The sequence below is a fragment of the Engystomops pustulosus genome, chromosome 1, assembly GCF_040894005.1.
Source record: "Engystomops pustulosus chromosome 1, aEngPut4.maternal, whole genome shotgun sequence".
Taxonomy (NCBI): Eukaryota; Metazoa; Chordata; class Amphibia; order Anura; family Leptodactylidae; genus Engystomops; species Engystomops pustulosus.
The window spans coordinates 149,422,350-149,448,000 of record NC_092411.1 but is presented as its reverse complement, the minus strand read 5'-3'; the positions used below and the strand labels follow the sequence as shown (position 1 = coordinate 149,448,000).

At 38.7% G+C, this 25,651-nt stretch overlaps 1 protein-coding gene across 2 annotated transcripts in view; it reads left to right on the top strand.

The window, feature by feature from the left end:
- Positions 1-25,245, top strand: part of INSR (insulin receptor) — a 115,975-nt gene extending 90,730 nt beyond the window's left edge. For both annotated transcript variants that reach the window (XM_072110402.1, XM_072110395.1), the window contains exons 8-21: positions 826-1,079; positions 1,281-1,448; positions 2,797-2,998; positions 4,023-4,297; positions 4,765-4,904; positions 4,991-5,150; positions 6,998-7,097; positions 10,657-10,724; positions 12,040-12,269; positions 12,495-12,605; positions 12,717-12,876; positions 14,429-14,558; positions 17,309-17,443; positions 18,706-25,245. In XM_072110402.1, coding sequence (XP_071966503.1) covers positions 826-1,079; positions 1,281-1,448; positions 2,797-2,998; positions 4,023-4,297; positions 4,765-4,904; positions 4,991-5,150; positions 6,998-7,097; positions 10,657-10,724; positions 12,040-12,269; positions 12,495-12,605; positions 12,717-12,876; positions 14,429-14,558; positions 17,309-17,443; positions 18,706-19,033 — 2,461 coding nt within the window. In that variant the 3' untranslated portion in view covers positions 19,034-25,245. The remainder of the gene's footprint in view (positions 1-825; positions 1,080-1,280; positions 1,449-2,796; positions 2,999-4,022; positions 4,298-4,764; positions 4,905-4,990; positions 5,151-6,997; positions 7,098-10,656; positions 10,725-12,039; positions 12,270-12,494; positions 12,606-12,716; positions 12,877-14,428; positions 14,559-17,308; positions 17,444-18,705) is intronic.
- Positions 25,246-25,651: the final 406 nt, after the last annotated feature.

Sequence of the window (25,651 nt, the reverse complement as noted above, 5' to 3'; positions counted from 1 at the left end):
TTCATACATCCCTTATACCTCTGCGCCGTAGAGCTACGGCGCAGAGCGTTAAGGGGTTAATGTCTATTCTGTAGTTGCTCTTTTTTGTTTCACATTTGGTGTAAAAAGAATTTCTAGCCATTTGTAAATGTTATGTAGGCTAAAGGGGTATTCCCATTTCTGCAAATTTATGTTATTGTTTGTATGATGAATAATTATATAATTATATTATATAATTGCTTGCTGTACTTCTATAGGAAGCTTCTATGTTTAATTCCAGTGGACAGAAACCTGACCATGGTCACACAGGTGCACGGCTCGTTATGTCACAGAGTAATCAGAGCTGTGTGATATAACGAGCTGCACACCTGTGTGACCATGGTCAGATTTCTGTCCACCTGAAACAAACAATGAAATTTCCTATAGAATCATAGCAAGCAGAAACAAACATTTGATATTTCCTATAGAATCACAGCAAGCAGAAACAAACATTTGATATTTCCTATAGAATCACAGCAAGCAGAAACAAACAATGAAATTTCCTATAGAATCACAGCAAGCAGAAACAAACAATGAAATTTCCTATAGAATCACAGCAAGCAGAAACAAACAATGAAATTTCCTATAGAATCACAGCAAGCAGAGATCTAGAAAAGTGTGCGTAATTTATTTAGAAAGTATATTGGAAAATTGCATAACTTTTAATTATTCAAACAATAACATTTAAATGATGAAATGGAAATGCCCCTTTAAGTTTCTTTCTCTAGCAATATTTGTAATGTAGTTGGTTGGTGGTCTGCATCTGTACAATCTTACATATCAATTTGTGCTTCTTCCATTGTCAAGACCCTATCAGAATGTTACAGAGTTTGATGGTCAGGATGCGTGTAGCTCTAACAGTTGGACAGTGGTGGATGTGGATCCTCCTCAACGTACTACAGATGGCAAGACGCCCAACGCCCCAGGGCATCTTTTGCGTAATTTAAAGCCCTGGACACAGTATGCAGTATTTGTCAAGACTCTAGTATCTTCATCAGATGAAAGAGGAAGAACGTATGGAGCAAAGAGTGAAATCATTTATATAAGAACAAATGAAAGCAGTAAGTACTTGTCTATATAAAAAAATATATTTTTAATAACTTTCTATGTAATTGTATGACTTCCAATTATCTTTTATATATATTTTTTTTAAATTTATTTATAAAGTGGACAAGCCCTTTAATGCGACCTGGAGGGGTTCCACGATTAACAGTTACCAGTTTCTTTGGAGTTAAGAAAATAATGTGTGTGTTTTATTTCAGCACCCTCTGTGCCACTCGATCCATTTTCTATATCCAACACATCATCTCAGATTATACTAAAATGGAAACCACCATCCGAACCCAATGGGAATGTTACTCACTATTTGGTGTATTGGCAGGAACAACCTGAGGATAGTGAACTACTTGAGCTAGATTACTGTATTAAGGGTGAGTAAATATGTTAATATACCTTTATATGGTAAACAAATGTGTGTGTGGGGTTTTTTTGTATAAAACTTTTTATTTGGTTTTGTATATAGATATACCACTTGAGACTGTATTACATACTTCTGGTAGTTACATCATGCATGGAATTATGTATCCAATATATGTTGCTATAGGCAGTCATGGTACCTTGTATCAAGGAGAGGGGGGTAGGGGAGGTGTGGATTATAGGTAAGGGGTGGGGTATAGAGAGTATTGGTTGCATATTTTCAGTAGAATTTGCAGTTTTGAAACTTTAACTTTGGTTGAACATATGAACGTTATATGAACAGTTATTAACATTGCCTATACATTTATGAGTATTTTTCCAGTCATCTAGTTTGCTTCGCTTGTTAGGTGTGTAGGTGTGATGTTGTACTCCTTTGACGTTGTCTCTATGTAACGAGCTTATGTGTTGGCCTTAATTGAAACAGTGGAATGTTACAATAGATTCACCACAGTGTGCTGAAGGACTAATTTGGCCTAGTTTAAGACTTCCTAGTCTTTGCACCTCGTATTAGTTGGCACCAGAAAAATATGGCAGAATTTTGTGCAACTTATGCCACACCCTTCTATTGTATCCATCAAAAGGAGCACTACAGAGAATAAACAATAGGTCTTGTGTGCAGCTGTGCCTGATAACACTGGGTAGGGACCACAATGCTGCATCTTTGAGGTCCTAGAGCAGTGATGGCGAACCTTTTGGAGACAGAGTGCCCAAGCTACAACCAAAACCCACTTGTATGTCGCAAAGTGCCAACATGATGATTTAAGCAATAACTTATTGATCCCTGCTGTATCACAGGTTTTAATTGTATTGGCCTCCTGAGTTCCCCTATACAACAGAAAGATGATTGTATTGGTTTTGGATTGTAACTTCCTTCCCGGGTCCCTTGAAGTGGAAGAATCAAGGGACCCAGAACAGGAGCTCAAACGACAATCCATCTCTATCCATACCTTCTTGCTCCTCCTGTAGTGCTGGCAGCAAAGGATGTGTCGCTTTAAAATAGCGCTGAGCATGGCACGTCCTGGGCTGTACTGGACCACAGGAGGAAGCCTTGAGTCAGATCTTGCAAACTCTGTGTTGGTGTGAAGGCTTGGGTGCCCACAGAAAGGGCACTGAGTGCCACCTCTGTCACCCGTGCCATAGGTTCGCCACCACTGTCCTAGAGGTTAAAAAACCTCTAGGTTCATAAAGTGATTTCATTTTTAAGATGTACAATTACTAAAGATGTAAAATACTTTAAGATGTAAATTACTAAAGTAATTTAAGTTTTGTGCCACTAATAATTACTAGTACATGCTTTCACAGGAATAAAGTTGCCCTCCAGGGGATGGTCTCCTTCTCAAGAAGCAGATGATGTTCCTAAACCCAATGGCACAGACACAGAGACCTCAAATGAAGCTTGCTGTTCTTGCCCAAAAAGTGAAGCTCAGATCATGAATGAGCACATTGAGCTGGCATTCCGGAAAACCTTTGAGAATTATTTGCACAATGTGGTCTTCATTCCAAGGTAAGATAAAAAAAAAAAAGAACTTTGAACTAGTTCAATGTCTTAGAACAATGAATCACAACAGACCTGGAAAAACCTTGGCCAAATATTGGAGCCATCTTTTATATACTGGAAAGTAGCATGTTGTGTGGTCAAAAACTAAGCAAAGCCGACCTCCCTCTTCCTGTGCCACTTACCAGGGGAAACTGTTCCTCCTATGGGAGGTGTCTGATGAGTGCCCGGGGCAACCTCGGGCATCAGAACCTTCTTGCAGGGTGTTTTATCATATCAAAACATATCACCCAAATTTTTTAACTAAGTACAAGAAGACTATCTCAAAATCGCCTTCATATGTTAAAGCATGCCAAAATTATTATCACATAAAGTGACACATGTCATGTGGCTCATTAAACCGTTGCCACAAATGGACATAAATGTACAACCACAGCAGTGAGTTGCTGTATTTGAGCATACAGTTACAGTGGGTTATTGTGGGGGCACAGAACCTGTACTCGACATGATTACCACAAGAGGCCTGCTCTAATAGCTGCAGTTGATGTTAACCGTAATCGTAGTTGTTTAATCATTTAGAAGCCAGACAGTGGCATCTAAATGTTAAGGAGAATGTGCAAGGGACACTACACTACAAGTGCAAGGGACTGATGGTTGTCATGAATCCTGGGGACCTTAGAGTTGCCCACAAGGATGCCAGTAACGTGTCCCAGAGACACATCCTAATAGTTTACAACTGATGGTCTATAATGCATTGGTATTCTCCGTATAATATATATCTGTATTATTGATAGTTATTCAATAAGACTTATGTACCATAAATATGGCGCAAATTTTACTGTGAAAAATATCATAAGTAACCCAAAATACAGTGACACCAACAGGAAATTAAAACACTTTTAGAGGCTCACTTGTATTCTTTAGCACAGAGAATAATAAAAGTAACATCCTGCTATAGGCCTTTAAACTTGGAAACTCCTTTAAAAAAAATGCATGTTATTTTAAGCATTTCTGTTTTACTTGCCTGTTACAGACCTTCTCGAAAACGTAGGGATACATTTGGTGTTGCAAACGGTACAGTTTCAGATCTAGTGACACCCAATCCTTTATCCAATGCAACTTCCACTGGAGCATCTGACGACCTTGAGCCCAAAAAGTTTTCTCAGAAGGTTTGGTTCAAGGAGTCTTTTGTCATATCTGGCCTGAAGCATTTCACTTTGTATCGGATTGAAATCCATGCGTGCAACCATGATATTTCACTTGGCTGCAGTGTAGCTGCATATGTCAGTGCCAGAACCATGCCAGAAGGTAAGCCACCTATACCTTGTCCAGTTTTTCTCCAGTTTTAAAAGTGGATCTTGGAGGTGGGTTGACTTCATGAAATAGTTGTGGATTCACAGTCTTTTTTTTTTTTTAATTGCACTTGTGCAGTATACTTTGTATTTAGGGGAATCTGGCTCTTTAATAGGGAAGCCGTTTTTTGGATTGATTTGTGTCAATCCCCCATGGATAAGGGGTAGTTCCAAATTGTGGATTGTTGGAGTCCCATTGTCTTTCTCAGTGGGGGTCGCAGCAGTCGGACCATCGCCAATAACCTTGTTATCTCTGTTTAAATACTTTGGACTACCCCTTTAAGCATAGCTGCACATTGCTTTGTCTACTGACTGGAAATTGCTAACTTTATTTTGGAGGGTTATAGTAATCGACTTCACTGCCATAGCATGTTCTAACACAAGAAAAAGCTGCTAAATTAACAAAATATTAAATGTTGACAGCTAAAGCAGATAACATTGAGGAACCAGTGACATACGAATATGTTTCGCCATTCATCCACCTGACATGGAAGGAACCAAAAGAACCCAATGGCTTTACTATTTTGTATGAAGTGCAATACTTACGGGTTGGAGACACTCAGGTAAGTTTTGTACAATTTTGTTGAGTATTTTGAAGACGTAGAATTGTATCTTCCAATGATTATATTGTTTTGCTAACCTTTTACAGGAGGAAACTGCCTGTGTGTCCCAGAAACAGTATCTCCAGGAGAAGGGAGCAAAACTGCGTTCACTACCCCCAGGAAACTACAGTGTTAGAGTTCGGGCAACTTCTTTGGCTGGAAATGGATCTTGGACCCAGACTACTTATTTTTATGTACCTGATCATGGTGAGCATCCACTTATTGTAATCAAAACATGATGTTGATTCGCATAAATGAAGTTTTTGACAGCAATTTTATGTAATACAAATCATAAATTGACATCAACCTTCCCCACCTTCTGACATCAGATGAAGGTCTTCCATTTTTTATTAGTTAACCTTTCCCCAAATCTGGCCATTTGCCTCCTGTTGTGGGGCCTGCTAGAGGAGGAGTTCAGTGAAAATGCTGAATTCTATTTACTGGTATTCCTGGTAAATAGAATCCTAAATCTGTAATTATTGGATTCAATCAAAATATAAACCAGGGAATACTATTCACACATCTTGAGTAGTACAAGGCATCTGCCAGAATGGTGTTAAGGATCCTGCTACTAGTCACTGATGAGATTTAATTGTACAGGCAGTTCCCCAAGTTACATACAAAATAGGTTCTTTATTGATAATTTTTACAAGAATTATCAATAAAACTTCATTACAGACGCCTTACTACTGATCATTGGAACCTGGAACTAAAGTAAAGAATCCAGGGAGCTTCACCAGAGGTCACAGTTGTCAGAGAAGTCCATCTGTAATTAGGGGTTGTCTGTAAGTCGGTTGTCCTCATGTCCAGTAAATGATAAATGCATTGTGCCTGTTAAATTTTGTGAAGGAGGGATAATGGTTCTAGCTTTTGGGCTGAGCCTCTTATTTCCTGTTGGGTTTTCTAAGTGTTACAACATACATGATATTTTGGACAATGAGAAATGAAATACCCTTTCCTTTTCCACCATGAATGTCTTTTGACAAATTTGTTGTTGAAATCTGGTGTGACCTTTACAGAATATTAACCTAGACCTCATGTACAGGTAGTCCTCGACTTAAAGGACCTTTACCACTAAGATCAAGAATTGTAAACCAAGCACATTGACATACTGGTGTGATCCCCCTCTGTCAGTGTCCACTGTTCTTTAAGCTTCCCATGCACTTGTTTTTAAGAAAAAAAAGGCTTTAAGAATTATGCAAATTAACTCCCTTAACACCTATGGAGCCTAGAGCCCCTCAGGCTCCTTTGCATAAAGCCTTTTTTAAAGCCTTTAAAATAAAAAAACAGGATGTAAGAGCTTAAGCTAAAAGAAGAGTGGATCCTGCAAGAGGGGGATCACACCAGTATGTCAATGTGCTTGGTTTACAATTCTTGATCCTAGTGGTAGAGGTCCTTTAAGTCGAGGGTTACCTGTACATGAGGTCTAGGTTAATATTCTGTGTGCTTGGTTTATATTCCTTGATCCCTGTGGTGCAATGTCCTTTAAGAACAATCGACTTAGACGACTCCTACTTACAAATAGACCTCTGTGCCCAGGTGTCTGCAATAAAGATTTATTGTTAATCCTTGCTTTTTGAAAATGTAGAAAATCCAACTGTCACACGTAACAAAAAATTGTACTAAATTTTTTGGGCAATTGCAAAACTTAATAACAGACCTAAAGAACCAATCTTATACGTAACCCAGGGACTGGCAGACAAAGGCAACCCACCAGACTGAATGTAATATACGTTCAGCAGATGCCTTTAGAGCCCATGGTAGACGGATGCTGCTGTGCAGAGTGTACACTATGGGTGGTTTTCCCATATGGAGAGTTACTTGAACTGAGAGACACCCTGAACATTGACAGCTGCTACCCATGTTCACTACTTCTCAGACTTTCAGGGGTGAGGAGCTGAACTGTTTAAGGGCATTTCAGGAATCCTACCAGGTTATGCTTAAAGCAAATGCAATAAATGTGGTATGAATCTACCATCTAATCCTCTTGATTTACACTAGGTGCTTTTTGTTCAAGGGTTATTCAAATGTGTGCATTTACAATTTTTTCTCAGTTAACTACCCAAGTAATGTCTTGAAGATCGTCATAGGTCCAGTCCTCTTATTGTTTGGTTTCCTCATCACTTTGATAGTCTGCATGATCCAGAAAAAGAAGTGAGTGATTTCTGCACTTTATGTTTAAGCTAGTGATTCAATACAAATACTTATACAAATACTTTAGCACTGCAAAAGTTTTTAATGTAGAAAAAACAAGCCCCATCTTCTAACAAAAATGTTTTGTACTGTATTGCTATAACTAGAGTAGCTGGGAAAATGAACTATTACAAGTTTGACTGAGAGGATATATATATCACATATGCCATGGCATATGTGAGGAGCTAAAGGTGCCAGGCCCATAGTTTTTCTTACAGCGCTTCCTCCTATGACCAATATTTTCAGGTACTGTAGGCATACACTTTGTGGGTGTTGTTTAGTGCTTTTGGACCTCCCCTTCTCCCTTATACATATAACATGAAATGACCTTTCAGAATTATAAAATGATCTCTTTTAAGCTCTTATAAAATGCACTTTTGCTTATATTTGAGTTTTTACATGAAGAATAATGTACATCTAGGGGCCCTGCACTTTATCAATTACCATCCTATATGTAGAATGTGGCCCATGTGGGTGTATGACAGACTACTATAAACTATTTCCGTAGACCTCCCCATCCCCACGCAATCAATAAATATGCTAATTGAAATTAACAGAAATGATGTTTGGGGCTAGAGAAATCATTCCACATTCAGTAAAATCTCAGGTGGGGAAAGGTCCTTATCAAACCTTTAATGTTGCAGCCCTTCTCTGTATTTGATATCTCTTTTTTTACACCCACTCTTCAAACAGCAATAACTGTTCCTATGACCAGATTGTGAGACTACATATGGATGAGGTTTAACCCCTTGTTGGAAATGGAAGTACTATAACTGCATCCTGTGGCAATTGGTGTATGAAGTGGGCTTTTGGGCTGAGCCATCTCCATACATTGTGATTCTGGCAATGATCATGGGTGTTGACTGTTAAAATATCGCCGGCGAAGCTGCCATATTGCCTTTGACTTTGCCTTTCCAGACTTGTCATTCAGCATGACCTCAAAGTGGTGCTGTAGACAGACTGTTAAAGATCAGCAGTATTGAGGTATAACTGAGGTCTTCAACGTCAGGGCCACGGCCCAAAACCAGGCCGTGAAACACTTGCTCCAGGGCCATAGTCCGGTGGTTGAAGACAACTGGTATATGACACTTGGGGGAAAAAAATTAATCGGTACTCACCTCCGGAGTTCCTCTTTACCCACTGCTCCAGGTTCTTCTCCTGGCAGTGCGGGCAGAGGCAGGTCTATGCTCTCTGCCCTCACACATCCGCTATGATGATGTCATCAAGGGGCGACACTGCCACATCATTGTGGGTGCACCCGGGCAGAGGGCATAGACGTGCGAGGTCTGAGCCACAGGGTGAAGAGGAGCGCTGGAGGTAAGCGTTTTATTTATTACTTTCATGGGGTGCTGTGGACATTTCATTAGTGGGGGGAGTACCCCGGGGGACATTTTATGTTGAGGACATTTTATGGGGGTAGCACTGCTGGAGGCATTTCATTGGGGGAAGCATTGCTGGGGGCATTTCATTGGGGGGAGCATTGCTGGGGGCATTTCATTGGGGGGAGCATTGCTGGGGGGCATTGCTAGGGGGCATTTCATTGGGGGGAGCATTGCTGGGGGGCATTTCATTGGGAGGAGCACTGCTGGCGGGCATGCATTGAGGGGGCTCTGCTGTGGACATTTCAATGGGTGGGGCTCTGCTGTGGACATTTCAATGGGGGGGGCTCTGCTGTGGACATTTCAATGGGGGGGGCTCTGCTGTGGACATTTCATTGGGGGGGCTCTGCTGTGGACATTTCATTGGGGGGCTCTGCTGTGGACATTTTATTAATTGTGGGGAGGCTACAGGACATATTATAGGTGGGAGGCTACTGCTGGACATGTTATTAGTGAAGGGAAGCTGTTGCTGCTGGACATGTTATTAGTGAAGGGAAGCTGTTGCTGCTGGACATGTTATTAGTGAAGGGAAGCTGTTGCTGCTGGACTTGTTATTAATGAGGGTAAGCTGCTGAAGACATTTTATTAAAGAGTAGCAGCTACATTTCCCAAATTAAGCCTATACTTATGCATATGTCCTTTTTGGTGGTAAAATTGGGTACCTTGGTTTACACTCAGGTCGGCTTATACTTGCGTATATGTGGTATGTACATTTTTCTCCACAAAGTGAAAAGCCCAAAGACAAGGGGACATTAAAGGTGTGTGGGTGTTGCTATAGAAAAAGGGGTATTCTAATATCCCCTTTTCTGTAGCTGTCTTCTTGTGAAGACATTAAAAGGGGTCTACAGAAAATGGGGCACTATAGAGGGAGGCTGCAGGAAAGGGGGCATTTTAGACCAGGGGCTGCAGGAAATGGCACATTATATGGGTTGGGGGGAGATATGGACTATTTGCGGGGCAGTTGGGTGTAGCTGGTCCCCAGAAAAGGGGCAACACTGCCCTAGAGTATATGGGTGGGAATTAAACCAAAGTTAAAAACAAATAAAAGTTCAAATCGCCCCTTTCCCTAGAACTGACAAAAAAATAAACTAATAAAGTCCTAAGCATGCCTGTATCCTAAAATGCGCAGTCTGTCAAAATAGAAAAACAATTTCCAGTGGGAACACATAATGGAAAGTAACGTCCAAGTGTCGTTCTACACATTTTCATAGTTTTGCAAATTAAAAGTTATGAATAGGTTGTGCAGTTCCCAAACGATAACGTCAGCTTGTCTTATAAACTTGACCCCTAACACATCTTAGTATACCGAAACATGAAAAAGTTATTGTATTCAGAATATGGTGAAATGAAGAAAAATGTGTTTTTTTTTTATTGTTGTTTTTTTCTTTTCTTCAAACGATTTTATTATTTTAAAATGTATGAAAACATATTTGCCCCATTCATAAAAAGCAAAAAAAAATACGATTTTTAAGGAGAGGAGCAAAGAACTGAAATGCAGAAACCAATAAGGGCATAGGAGCAATGGGATTAATGATTATTAAGATAAGTTAATTTTCTGTGTTTATTACCCATTTTTTGCTCACAAATGATGACCAAATCACTGTCGTGTGAATAAGGCTTAAGGGCCCTTTCCTGCTGGTGTTGTCTGCACACGAGTCATGTCCCAGTTTATGACAGATGGGGCTTGCATTGTTCACTGACCCAGTATAGTCAGTGCGTTTATTCATACCACTTTTTTTGTCTCTACGTTTGTGAATAAAGCCAAATTTAACCATTCACATCTATTAGTCAGTGAACCGAAAGCACTTACACACTATCCAAGTGGCAATTGATTTGTTTTCCTGATCCATTGCAATTGACACCATAGTCACAATTGTTGCATGAAAAACTGATGCAAAAGGGATGTGAAAACCTGACACAATGTTACAGAAACCTGATTAAAATTTGACAGATTTTACTGGATATGAATGAAGTTCACATGATTGTCTTTCCTAAATTACTTTTTGTTATTATTGAATACAAGCCATCTATGATTTTAGGAAGATTGCAGTTCTAATGTAAACCCTCAGTAGCAATCATGTGAAAATACTATAAATAACTTTCTCAAACAATATAACCCATAATGTCTAATTTTTATACAGAGACCTGGAAGGACCAACAGGACCATTGTATGCATCCTCTAATCCTGAATATCTTAGTGCTAGTGAAGGTGAGTTACTCAAAAATTCCCAGGGGTTTTGTCCATACAAACCTGCATTCAGTATAAGGTAGGAGCCCTGGAGAAAAGTACTGTGAAAAATGACAGAATTATATTCCAGGATTGTGGCTGGATTCTAAACACTTGTAGAGTCTTACTACTGTGTTCCTCGATCTGTACATCCACACTGATCCTCAGCCCCTTCCCATATGATTTCTAACCAGAAGCCACTTATAATAGTGACTCAGGGAAGGGGCAGAGAATTTGTTTTTGAAGAGATCTTAAACACGAGTATACAGCTACAGTCTAGCTACAATCCTGGAATATAAATGTATTTTCACAGTCCTGCTGCTACTGACACCACACACAAATCTTGGGGACCATACCCGACTCTCTGTTGTATTGTCAAAACTGCTAATTGATTAAATTGTGAACCATAATGTTATATGTGGGAACCTGTCAGTAGAAATTGACCTAATAAACCAACCCTAGTGTGTTGTTAAGCAGCTTCCAGATCGTGTCCAGTGTGGCATCTTCCAGAAAATCAACTATGAATTGAGAGGTAAATTGGTTGTATTAAGTTAGGGGAGGTGAAGATTTTTACATTGACACAAGTTCTCCCTGCCTCTCAACGCCACTTTCACTGTAATTGATGGTCTTGCACCCAGAGACCGCACTAAACAGATCTCCAGAAGTCCAGTGGATGATGTAAATCACAGGAGGAGGTGTCAGAGGTGAGGAGAGCTTGACTTCAGTGTCAAACTCTCTGCCTCCTTGACAACTAATTTACATCTCACTTCAAAGTTGATGACCATACATACAGGGCAATGAAAGAAACATGATCTGGAAAGCGTAAAGCTGCTAGATAACATACTGGTAATAGTTTTTTTTCCTTTAAATAAAGAAATAAAAGGCAAAATATCAAATATCGCAGATAAAAGTCCAACCTTCTCTTCGGTTAGGTTAAAGGCTTCAATTTCTTATTAATCAGATTCAATAATAGAGCTAATAACTGTGGTCATGTGATAGTTGTAAAGCTATTTCTTGTTAACATACATTTGCAAAAAGAAGATAAATGGAACTAAGACTTCAGGATCTGTCTAAAATGGTTTGTTACCCAAAGGACACTTTTTGCTGCATAGGAACTGTAAGGTTTTGTAAGCCCATATCACTTGAGCGCTATTATTGTGGAATATATAGATGGATGCATAGATAGATAGGAAGTTATATAATTGTTGTACCTAGATTTTAATGACATTTTACGTAGTGGTAAACTTGTTTTGTATTTTTGACCACTAGATCAATTTTTTTTTTTTTTTTTTTTTAGTGTACATTCCGGATGAGTGGGAAGTACCCAGAGATAAGATTTCCTTGCTCCGAGAGCTAGGGCAGGGTTCCTTTGGAATGGTTTATGAGGGAATTGCCAAGGACATCATAAAAGGAGAGGCAGAGGTTCGAGTGGCTGTGAAAACTGTCAACGAGTCAGCAAGTCTACGAGAGAGGATCGAGTTCCTGAATGAGGCATCGGTCATGAAGGCTTTTAGCTGCCACCATGTGGTAGGAATTTACATTACTACATGCAAATGTTCTATATTGAGGAAAATGTAGGTTAAATGTGATTATCTTTTATTTTTATAAGGAATTTTACTGTTTAAAGAGATGGAGCAGGATGCTTTTTCCTTAAAAGAAATGCGCAAATGATAAGACAGTATTATAATATTAATCTTTCCTCTGCGTGCCCTGATTATGTTTGGGTTAAAGTAATATTGTTGAATTTTGCAGGTTCGCTTACTAGGTGTGGTCTCCAAAGGACAGCCTACATTGGTCATTATGGAGCTGATGGGACATGGTGACCTTAAGAGCTACTTGCGCTCACTACGACCTGATGCTGAGGTGGAATTGGTTTTCTTGCTTTGTTTTGTGATTATACTGAAGCAGAGAAATCTATTTAAAAATGTGAATTTATCGAATATTTTTGCCTCATTCCACCATTTTTATTTCCAGAATAATCCAGGTCGACCAACCCCTACAATTCAGGAAATGATTCAGATGGCGGCTGAGATTTCTGATGGTATGGCTTACCTCAATGCTAAAAAGTTTGTACACCGTGACTTAGCTGCCCGCAATTGCATGGTTGCTGAGGATTTTACAGTCAAGATTGGAGGTATAGTGTCATATTCTGTATTTTATGTTTATGTTTTGGTTTTATATTATCTTCTGTTAATAAAGAGAGAGGTTGCAAATATTATGGTGGTCATAGGATTTGTAGAACTTAGAAAACTGCCATTCAATGACTTTGTAAATGTTAGGCTCGAAAATTTGCAATCTGATTTTTTTACACTTATACTGTACATGCAAGTTTTCTAAAACTGAAGATATTCTGAATTTACAAGATTATGGTTTATTGCTAGGATATTGCATCACTTTAACCCCTTAACTTTTAGTCATTAAAGGGATTTGCTGAAACAAAGTTCACAAATTTTAATCCACAATAACATAACAAAGCTAATTTTTATCCCTTAATTTAAAAGTGTCTAAAATTCCTGAGTGTGTGCGGGGACTCTATGCAGACAATTCATGATTCCTCTATGCTATGATATGCTGTGTGCTGACAATGTGCTTAGACCATCAGGGTAAAGATTTATTTACACTATTATTTAGCTTTTGAACATTCACTAGTATCTGACACATTGAAAAAGAGCAATGAGATAGATGAGAGATCCATGAGATGTATGTAAAACAGTACACACTCCAGTTATAACATACACAGTCTGCTCTGCTAAACCTAGTTACTCCCTGCACACTGCTTGCTGGCAGGAAGTGCCCGTGTCTGAGCTCTTCTTGTAATGCTGGGGGGAGGGTCAGGAGCATGGCCGGAGCCATCACCCAGCTTCCCTGGCAAGTTTCGGGGTCCCAGAGCTCCCAGAAGGGCCCAAGGCAAACGCTGGCCAGATCAGAAAACTCTATTACATCAGCATCCTTGTCACCGATGTCATTGAGAGAAGTATTTGACTGTGACGATATTCTCACAGTGCTGACATGGGTGACAGGGCGGCACCTCAAGGCAATCCTCACAGAACTTAATTACATAATTGTGTTATTTTGTTATGCTGAGTATATTTAAGAATCATGTCTTAGTGGGAATACCCCTTTAATATATGGAAAGGAAATAATGAATTTCGTCTTGTAATAGGTGGGGAATGAAAAACAGAAATGCATGCAACCATTAAAATCAAGCATGATAAACCAGGGACACTTATAGATGTAGGCACTGTGACTGCAGTAATCGTCTAATATTTATCCATGGCCTGAACGGTTATGGGCATGTTATCAGAGCCCCTCTGTGCTGCAGATTCAACAGCTGTTAAATTCTGAAGGAACACTTCTCTTCCCTCCAGGTGTCTGAAATTAATAAGCAATAATCATACAGCGATTGGGAAAACCACATTGAAACGGTTAGCCCAAGTTTTAAGGTTAATTTTATAGGTTGGTCATTGATTATGTGCACAGGAGTATGGTTCCTCGCTGAATGGAGCAGGAGGTCGCGCCTGCTTGAAACTGTTCTCCTTTGTGCTGTCAGAGATAGCTGAGTACAGAAACTTTAAAACTCAGGCCTAAGCTGTTACATCCTTTGTTTAAAGAGCACTGTAGTTGTATTGAATTTCTCATCTGTAATTCTCAAACTTTCCTATTGTCATTGTGCTTTTTATTTTTAGATTTTGGGATGACTCGTGATATCTATGAGACGGATTATTACCGGAAAGGAGGTAAAGGGCTTCTACCTGTGAGGTGGATGTCCCCAGAATCTCTCAAAGATGGAGTATTCACCACATTTTCGGATGTCTGGTATGAACAACAGGGCAAATCTATATATTTTTGATATTTTTCTGCGTTTTGGAATTGCTGTACGTACAAATACTCTGATATGATGTAGCGTATCATTTTTAGCAAAAAAAATTTTTTTTTATAAATTAAAGGGAACTTGTCATGAGGATTAACCCCTTCCCGCCGCAGCCCTTTTTCGTGTTTGCGTTTTTATTTTTCACTCCCCACATTCAAAAATCTGTAACTTTTTTATTTTTCCATGTACAGAGCAGTGTGACGGCTTATTTTCTGCGTAACAAATTACACTTCAAAATGGTGGTATTTAGTATTCCATGCTGTGTACTGGGAAGCAGGAAAAAAATTCCAAATGCAGTGAAATTGTTAAAAAAAAACGCATTTGTGCCGTATTCATGTGGGCTTGGATTTTACGGATTTCACTGTGCACCCCAAATGACATGTCTACTTTATTCGTTGGGCCGGTACGATTATGGGGATACCAAATTTGTATAGGTTCTATAATGTTTTCATACATTAAAAAATTAAAACCTCCTGTACAAAAATATTTTTTAGGATTTTGCCATCTTCTGGCGCTAATAACTTTTTCATACTTTGGTGTATGGAGCTGTGGGTGGTGGCGTTTTTTGCTGATTTTGATGACATTTACAATGTTATCATTTTTAGGACTGTACGACCTTTTGATCACTTTTTATAGAATTTTAAATTTTTTAAAAAAATGGCAAAAAAGAGCTAATTTCGACTTTGGGCGCGATTCTCTGTTACGGGGTTAAACGCAGTGAAAAACGCTATCATATTTTGATAGGTCGGGCATTTTCGGACGCGTCGATACCTAATGTGTTCATGATTTTTACTGTTTATTTATATTTATATCAGTTCTAGGGAAAGGGGGACGATTTGAATTTTTTAGGTTTTTTTTATTATAATTTTTTTTTTTTTAATTTTTTTTTTACTATTTTTCAGACTCCCTAGGGTACTTTAACCCTAGGGTGTCTGTACGATCCTATCATATACTGCCATACTACAGTATGGCAGTATATGTGTATTTTACTACTCATAAATTACAATGTGCTGATAGCACATTGTAATGCATGGGTTAACCCGAAGTTGCTTCGGGTCTTCGTAAGACCCAAAGCTACCATGGCGACCGATCGCCGCTCCACGATGACGTCACGGGGAGCGACGATCCTCAGAAAGGAGGCGGCGCCGCCATCTTTTTGAAGCGGCTATGGAAAGGGCTCGGCCCGCGATCCCTCTCCATGTACCGGGACCCGACATGTGACGTACTATTATGTCACATGTCGGGAAGGGGTTAAAGCCTGTGTACTATATTCACACAATCAAGTCGCTTCTCAGTGGTGAAAAACTGACATTTACAACCATTTTTCACAATTAAGTTTATCAATGATGCCCAGAAACTGTAATATGAACTGTGAAAAATAGGGTGTACTTTTCTGTTAAACCGTACACAGGATCTGTTACAAATAATGTGTGTGTGAATTTGTCCATTTAACAAATGGTGCATTGGTCATGGCTTGGGATTTATTAACAACCTGTTATGCAGGACAGTGACAGGATCACAATGAGATCATTCTACACAGAAAAATAACTTTTCATACTATATAGTAAATGACCTATTGAATTATGGGGATAAAGAAGAGTCTTGCGTATCTGAGTCTTGCGTATCCGGCCATAACTATTTACAACTTACAACTTAATCATTGTACACTCATATACCATTGCTGCGATTGCAGAAAACAATCCTTGAATATAAATGCATTTTCACACTCCTGCTTCTGCTACTAACAACACACACAAAGATATGGTTACTTACTAATGCTTTGTACGGTCAAAACTGATGACAGATTCCCTTTAAGCCAGGAGGGGAGATATTCCAGCATGACTATTCACAAACCATGTGACTACTTACAGGTTATTTTATACATTCAGCTAAAATCTTTTCTGTGTAATGCAGAATCTCATACAGTATAATATAGAAGAATATCATGGATATTGTGTCACTTTGATGTTTTGTAGGCCGAAATCCTTATTACAGTTTCCATTTAAGTGTTTCAATAAGTAATTAAATCAAATTTACACTGGAATGACTTTTAATGTTAAGGGCATTGGGTTTTACCAGTGTAATGACTCTTCTAAAAGTGGACAAATCATAACATTAATATGAAAAAAAATCATTATAAATGAGAAAACTCTCAAAAAGAAGTTAAATAATATACCGTATATTCTGGAGTATAAGCCGAGAAAAACTTCACCTCGGCTTATAGTAGAATGTCAGCAAGCGGCTGACATCCCGATCCCTGTGACGGACAGGGCAGGGACACTGAGCCGATGCCAGAGCATCGCTGTATACAAGAGGATCTGCCGGGGGGCTTCGGAGGGTAAATACACTGTTTGATTTTTCCTACAGGCATTATAATGGAGGCAGGCAGGCGTTGCGGGCTATATACGGCAGGGGGCTGGCAGGCTATATATACGGCAGGGGGCTGGCAGGTTAAAATTAGGGGTCTCTACTTGTACTCGAGTCGATGCGGTAAATGTTAAAAAGGTATAATGCTAAAAATTTTACATGTTTATTAATGGTCAACTTTTAGATTGGTAGATGTCCAAGTCATCAATTACAGCAAGCTGCAAAAAATGAGGATAATAAAACTGTGTTTGCTTGGTTCATATTGAGCTACATTTTGGCAAGTAGCATAGAAAACTATGTATTTTAACCATTTTACTTTTGTTTTCAGGTCCTTTGGGGTGGTACTCTGGGAAATAACAAGTTTGGCTGAACAGCCATACCAGGGGCTATCCAATGAACAAGTGCTTAAGTTTGTTATGGATGGAGGTTCCTTAGAACAGCCAGACAACTGTCACCCAAGACTGTAAGTTTGAAGCTATAATAAGAATAGACTGGTATTAAAGGAAATCTACCATAGATAAGCCCAAATAGACTGAAAATACTCACCTACGCTCCTCTTCATGTTGATCCTGGCGTTGGTCTTCTGTAAGCTTGACATGCCGGGATCGCCTAAAAAAGAAAGAAATTTATCAGTATCAGGCCGGAGTGCGAGGATGAGATGTCTGGTGCTCCAGGCTGCTAATTATACACGCCTCCTGCGTGCTAGGTACCTCCCTCTCCGATGTTGGAGAGAGCGGTACGTAGCACGCAGGAGGAGTGAATTCACGCCTACCACAAGACGTGGTGTTCCTCTCTCAGTATGGGAAAGGGAGGTGCAAGAGACGTAAATAATAAGCTAATTTCTTTGTTGTTGATCCCGTCAGGGGATCAAGATGAAGAGGAGCGTAGGTAAGCCCAAATAGACTAAAAATACATATCTATACTGCTAGTTTTAAGCTATAAAATAGTTATAAGCTGTTAAAGGAACACTGCATCTCATACACAGTAGATACATTTGCTCCCACCTTCAGACTGTAGTGTTTTCTACATACAGTATTCCTAAAAAAGAATCCTATTTCCTTTTGGTCTGTTCCAGAGACCGAGTGCAGGATTGGAACTTAGACAAGGATTGGAGCTTCTTTATCCTGTTGCCTTTGGGCATTGGGGAAGGCTCCTACATCTTGTTTTATTACAGCCAGACACTTTTTATTATGGTTAACAAATAAGTCCCATTATCCCTAAAAGATACCAACTAGGACCACATCTCATACTGCAAAAAAAAAATATGAGCACATTGATCAAAAAATAAAATAGTTGTGCCCTTTGTATCTTCACAAAAATGTATTTAAAGAAAAGTATTTTAATGGCCCAAAAGTTGTAATACAAAGAAAACTCTACAATTAAGTGACCATTTAAATGAGCAGGTGAATTAAAGCCTTCTATATTTTGTAGTTCTCCTCCATAACCTGTTGAAGCTTGCACCAAACATCACATCACAGAATTTTTTCAGCCATTTTTCATGTAGCAAAAATAACAACACAAAAAAGAGTTTAGAATTATGACTCAAAATCTCACTTGTGATGAAAAAAACAAACAAAAAAGTTACAACTTTTAGAACTCTCACATACAGAAAAAACAGCCATACAAAAAGTTAATGCCATTTATGCTGCAGATTACCAATTTGTGAAAGAATGTAGATCTCAGTATTATGTTTTTCATTATAAATACAACTTTGTTCTTTTTCAGTCACAGTTTAATGCAGATGTGCTGGCAATATAATCCCAAAATGCGTCCCACGTTCTTAGAGATCATCGAAATGCTAAAGGATGACCTACATCCTAGTTTCCGGGAGATGTCCTTCTTCTACAGTGATGAAAACAAACCACCTGAGACAGATGATCTTGAAATTGATTTTGAAAACATGGAAAGCACCCCTCTGGACCCATCTTCATGCTCACTACGGGATGAGGGACAGCGGGGAAACCTCTATGAGGAACACATACCTTACACTCACATGAATGGGAGTAGAAAAAATGGACGCATTCTCTCCCTTCCCCGATCCAGCCCATCCTAACAAAGAGCTCTACCCTCTGAAAGTAAACTACCCTCCATCAAATCTCAGGACAGAACTGTACCAATGGCTAGAAGTTCAAACCACCCTCTTCTGGTTTTGAATGTTTCATCTTCCCATTGGGTTCTTGACTGTTTGGTCTTGTGTGCTTTTTTTATCACCTGACAGGCTGACTATTGGGCGAAACCGAAACTGTGAACAGACGTAACAGGAGGAAACTCCATTCTTTTCATCTACACTTTATTGCCTATTTATTTCCAGTGGCGTCTCATACTAGCAAGTGGAAGTGCAGTGCTTACAAGTGGAAGAAAAGTAAGTGCACTTGGAGAACTTTAAAGCACACAACAAATAGAAAAAAAAACTGAAGTTTTAAAAGAAGGCAACATAAGTAAAATTCTATTTTTGCTTGTTCTGGATTAAACTCTGTGGAGCTATTTGAATCTAAGTCCAGCACACTGGGAGTGTATACTTCAGCTATCCCATAAAATCTATGGGAAATTCCTTACAGAAAGAAGTGAATATTTTCTGGATAAAGACCAGTCTGTTTTATCTCACATGGAACCTCTAATGTGGTGAAGTTCATGTACATTACATATTACCCCGTCTTCTACTCATTTTCCTGACCTGCTGAATTTTCACTACAGTAAAAATATATTGTACTTGAGGTGCATAACTGTGCATCTAAACCCATGTTCCTTCTCCTACCAGTGAGTTTTCCAGTTGTTCACCTTATGGTCAAGAGTCTGGAAGGTGAAAATCGGGCAGTTTTTTTTAAAACTTAAATCATTGGGCTGATTGGTATTTATCAAATATGTCCTTATTCAGACCAAAAAGGGAGCCGTCTCTTACCTTCCCCCTTTCCTCTACAATGCAACCTTTATGGCTTGTGTGCTAAATACAAGATTCTCTCTACAAACCGTGCACAAATGGGTAAAGTTATTGCATTTCCCGTAAATTAGAATCAACATTCATTTTTCTGTACCCATAAACGTACAAAAGACTGATCTTTTATTGTTGTGTAAGGGTTTGATCCATACCAGTAAGGAAGGTAACTGGTCACTTATAGCTTCTGTGGTTTGTGAAAAAGCTTCTTAAATCGGGTATTTGCCCGATGTAAACTACAAGTAACATATAGCAGTTGCTTATTTTCATGTATATGCGATATATATAATTCTTTTTTTATATATGTATTCTCTGATGAATTCCCTATTACAAGATCTAATTATTGGTTAATATGATTTAAATTCTAAATTTATGAAAAGAACACTATATATATATATTTTAACACACACATATACACATACATACCTATACTGTATTTTTCGGACTATAAGACGCACCCCAGATTTAAACATCAAAAAAAGGAAAAATATATTTGACATCCGTTTAGTGGTCATACACATCTCTGTAATAGCTCCACAACAGTCACACACAGACATCTCTTCTATATAAATTAACAAAGTTCTGCTACATATATAGATAAAACCTTGCTACATGTAAGCTCCCCCCAACACACCATCAGCTTTCAACCCTTTATAATCACTAACACCCTCCTTACCATGAGGGTGCGATCACATGTAGAGTTTTGGTGATGTGTTTTTAAACATGTGTCAGCACAGATGTGTTTTACATGTTACCATGCGTTTGGCTGCTTGGAAAGCGTTTTTCTTCATTGCTGGAAGTGTAAGCAGCTGTGAAAATGTTAACAGTGCTGCTTATACAAGGAAGAAAAACTCTTTCAAAGCAGCCAAGTGCGTGGTAACATGTAAAACGCATCCCCAAAACATCACGTGTGTACGCACCCTGAGCTTTTCCTATGCACCATATTTACTAAATCCCATCAGCTCCATATCTCAGTTTTGCAGCCTCCTTCCCCCCACATTCCATCAGCTATAAAACGTTTGAAATAAATAACCCCCTTCCCCCATCTCTTTATCCCCTGTGTATAAGAACCCCCTCATCTCCTTTGTATATCCTTCCCTTCCAGCTCCCCAGCCCTACAGCTACTCACATTCTCCATTTAGCTTCAGGTCACACACAGCTCACTATGTACTGAACTTTCTCTGCTTTAGGTCATGTGACTTGAAAATCACATGACCCGATTACATCATCAAAGATCCTGCAGTGTGGGGCAGCCAGAAGACCGAGAAAGCCATGATAAGCCTCTGCTTTCTCAGAGCTGGAGAGAAGCAGTCTGTGAGATTCCATTACAGCGGTCAGGAGGGTCTGGCAGTGCTAAACCCTCCTGATCTTCTGACTATAAGACGCAGGAACTTTTCAGAAAGATTTTTTCTTGCTGAAAAGTGTCTTATAGTCCAAAAATACGGGGTGTGTATGATATATATAATTTTTTTTCCTAGCTTCTTTTTTTTTTTTCTTATACAAATGCCTACATTGCAATTTTTTTCCCCATAATACCTTGTACAGTTTTAAACACTTCCCTGCAGTTTTTCTCTTAATTTGTGTGTGTGTTTAGCATGCTGGAATTTGTTAGAAATCTTTTTGACTGAACCAACACAAGTATGTATAACAATACATGTGTCGGGCTATTTTTGTGTACTACAAGGCCGTTTTTTTCCTTTATTTCTCATTTCTATCGCATTAGGATCAGTGACTTCATGACTACACTGTACGTTATCTTTTAGATTTCATCAGCAGCCTCCCTACATAAAATAATGGGTTGTAAAACTACAGATACCAACAGTCTAGCACAGAAGAGCTACAGAAGATTTGTGCTCCTCAATTCTCAAATCTGTATGTAGTCTTTTTATTAATATATAGACTGTGATACAAAAGAGAATGGGCAACTGGATGGGCGACCTCTTTCAGGTTTTCCTTCTGCCAACATTTGTGTGCATTTATTTTACATCTGTAGTATTTCAGATTTTTTTTTTCTCACTTCTAATCACGGCTACATATATAAGCTTAGTTCGTTGCAGTCCTATTTATGTTATGTAAATGACTTGCATATTCTTGAGCCAAATGCATGTATTTTACTGTGTACAGTGACATTTTCCTTAAGGAAATAATTGGAAATTGGTTCAATGGTGGGTTGAACAGAACTCCCAAACACCATAATCTAGTACTGTGAGTTGTGTGCCACCTTATTGTTAGTGTCCAAAAGTTGTAAAACTTGGGCAGCAGTGGTATGCTGATTTCCTGTACAATTTTCTACATTGTCGTCTTGGCATTATATGGAGACTTTACAGATCTCTTTAAGGAATAACCTTACATTTTCCAGTAAATAATATGTACTACAAGATAAGAAATCCCCAAACTGTTGTATATAAATATTACCACACTTAACAGGTTGCCAACGAAAGAATCTTACAATTTCTTCTGAAGGGACAGTATTGGACTTTGCTAAAGCTGGTCTTTAAGCCAGCGTGGCTCCTGTACAGTAGTTTTTTTCCACTGCTGTCTGATATATTTCTCAAGTCCCAATATTTCATTACAACATTCAGACTTCTTAGATTTCCTATAAATTCTGCATTGAGCTCTAATGTATGTAAGAGTTTATCCCCTTGAACTAAAAACCCTTTCACTGAAGAAAAAAAAAAAAAGAAATAACAAAAAAAAAAGAAAAATAACACACTACACGTTTAGTGGAAATAGCAGAAATAATAGTATATATTGTCAGGTTACGTTTTGTAATTAAACAGATTTTTCTTAAGAGAAAATTGTATTTATTTTAATATAATGAAGATCACTGTACAGAAAGAAAATTATTAGCTTTGATAGTTGAAAGAATATCTCATTTTTTCTATACATATATAGATAAATGCATGTACATTTTTTATTTTATTAATGGGTGTGAGTGGCTGGAGGAGCAATTTTATTTTTATTCTGTGTTTGTGTTAGCACACTATCTACCTCAATATATTCTACATCAATAAAGTTAACCCCTGTTGTGCTGGAAGACAAGGGGATTTATTACATCACCTCAAGTTTTTTCACGTTGACAACCCTGTGCTTTGAGGGATTAAAATGGTTGAAAGAATCAGTCTAGGCTATGAGCACTCCATCTTTAAGATGATTTTTCCAGTATGGATGAATAACATTTCAATTGTTTGTAAATTGCTAATTATTTAAAAAGCAATATTTTGATTTAATTAAGATGAATATCAAGATAATATTGTATATTGCAAATTCCTTCAGATATAGACCATACATAGATTGTAGCTTTTTTGGGGGGGTGGAAGCAGAAGAGATTACAGCACATGTAATTGCCAGTATGACCCAGCTTATTACATTAAAAGGCACACAGTTGTTTCATTTAAATAAATCACAAGACCCCACCGCATTTATTATTTGACAATCTTATTGGAGGTTGAGTAAATTTGTAGTTTTATTTTTGAACATATCAGTTCCCATTTTAATTTTGTAAAGATTTTGAGGTTGTATGCATTTTAATCTTGACAAAAGAGGATAGGGAACAATTTTCATTGGGCTTGGAAAATTAAGCAGGACCCCTAATATAGGAGGTACTGGACAAAAGGGATTATTGTAGAACAGCTCTCTGCATTTGGAAGTGGTTCTAAATTTTAGGAAGACCAGCAAATCTTTCATTTACTAAAATAAAGTAAAAAGAAATTAAACATACTCGCCTATCATCCTCTTCTCCACCATCCCGGCGCCAGTCTTCTTCAAGGTTGACATGCCGGGATTGCATCATCCTGTGCTTCGGGCTGAAAAGGCTTATTTTCAGCAATCCCGGCGTGTCAGAGGACAATAGGTGAGTAAGTTTAGTTTAATTTTACATTCATTTATTGGAAGATTTCTTTTCCCATGCTATGCTGATTTTAAAAATGTCTTTGTCAGCATTCTTAATCATTTTAGTAGTTTACATAAGTTTAATTCACATTACCTGGCTCCCTGCCAGCTGCAGCCTGTCTGTCCCTGTGTCAGTCTCCTCTCCTTAACACAAAAGTCCAAGGAGATGCAGCGCTTGTGATTAGTAGAAGGTGGGTGCAAGTCTCCCTCACCCCTCCCGACTTCCTGTCATGTACATTAAGAAGGCAGGGGAGGAGGTGGTGTGGATTAGAATGCATAAGGATACACAGGCTTCAGCTGCCCCCTCCCCAGTGACTTGCAACTTGTTTCTGGCAGGGAGCCAGGTAATGTGAAATACACTTATAGGCATCTTGAAAATCGGCATAGCACCGGGCTATTGGAACCTGAAACTAGATAAAACTGACATTCCTGGTAACAGGTGGGTTTTCAATAGCTGATATACATGTGACAGCCACTAGTAATTAAAAAAAAAATTCTTCCAAACAATGATCTATGATGGTCTAGTTCAGAATTATTGCACCCACAATATATTAAGTCAGGCTGGAAAATTCCAGCCGTGGTCAGCCAAAATTAGACGTGTATAGCTACCTGCCTGTGAGCAAGTGGGGTGGTCTCAGGCCCAAGGAGCCCATGGTCACAGCCTGTATTTCATCGGCAATTGAAGTCTGTTATTGTTTCTATGACGGAAGAAAATACCACCCACAGGAATAGGACCAGCTCTAATTTGTGGCTCAGACAGTTGGGTCAGATATGGGGCTGTGGAAGCCACGACTATGTGCATAAGCCCTAGTGCATTTCCGATTTTTTTACTGATCAATTAGCCATTCTTTTATCCTTATGTCAGGCTCAAAATAAGTCTATCAAAGCTTGTGTTTAATGAGGTTGTTGGGAAACTTGTAGGGATGCCAATACACCTCTTATGGGGTATAGCACGTGAAGAAGAAAGCACTTCTCTTGACTTTTTCTATTGTAAATTGTCCAAGAAACCTTCCGACATTTAGTAATATAGTATATTTTCCTCTGCCCCCCCCCCCAGTTAACATTTGTCTCTTACTTTTCCCAAAGCATGCCCCCCTTCTTTCAATATTATATGGAAATAAACAGGGAGTACTGCACTTATCCGCATAGCCACTTTATTTAACAGATGATTTCTGATCATCATTGCAAGATATGATTGAGCCACAATTTATGTTCCATTGGTATAGCAGTAGCTATACCAATTTTGCCAATTCCAAAATGATCCTTTATGGGCTAGTTGTGAGACCGAGTACTACCTTGGAACTACAGTGTTATAACTATTTTACATCTTACATGAAATACAGTTCTTAAACGGTTTATAAGACCTTTACATTACAGGGCTATGAGTTGGCCTTGCAAAAGTATTTAGTGAGAAGCACTCTGTCACAATAATAAAATTTAAAGGAAACCTACCATGAGGAATCTACCGTCAGAAGTAGATATGATGATAGATTCCTCCTGCCAGCCTCTACCCTGATATTTAATTAAATAATCTTGGATCCTAACCCAACTTGTTAAAAACTTTATTAGTAATATGTAAAATAACTGCAGAGGCTACTGGAGCGTGTACTAGCCTGGCTGGGCACTGGGAGCTAAGGCTGATCCACGCTCCAGTAGCCTCTGCAGTTATTTACATATTACTAAAATAACATTTTTAACAAATTGGGTTAATTTCTAGGATTATTAAATTACAGACTAATTCTGCTGGTAGATTCCTCATGGAAAGTTTCCTCTAAAAGAAAAACTGTCACCAGTTTTGGGTCCCATAGACCACTAGTATATGTAGCTGGGAGCTATATTTTAAAGATA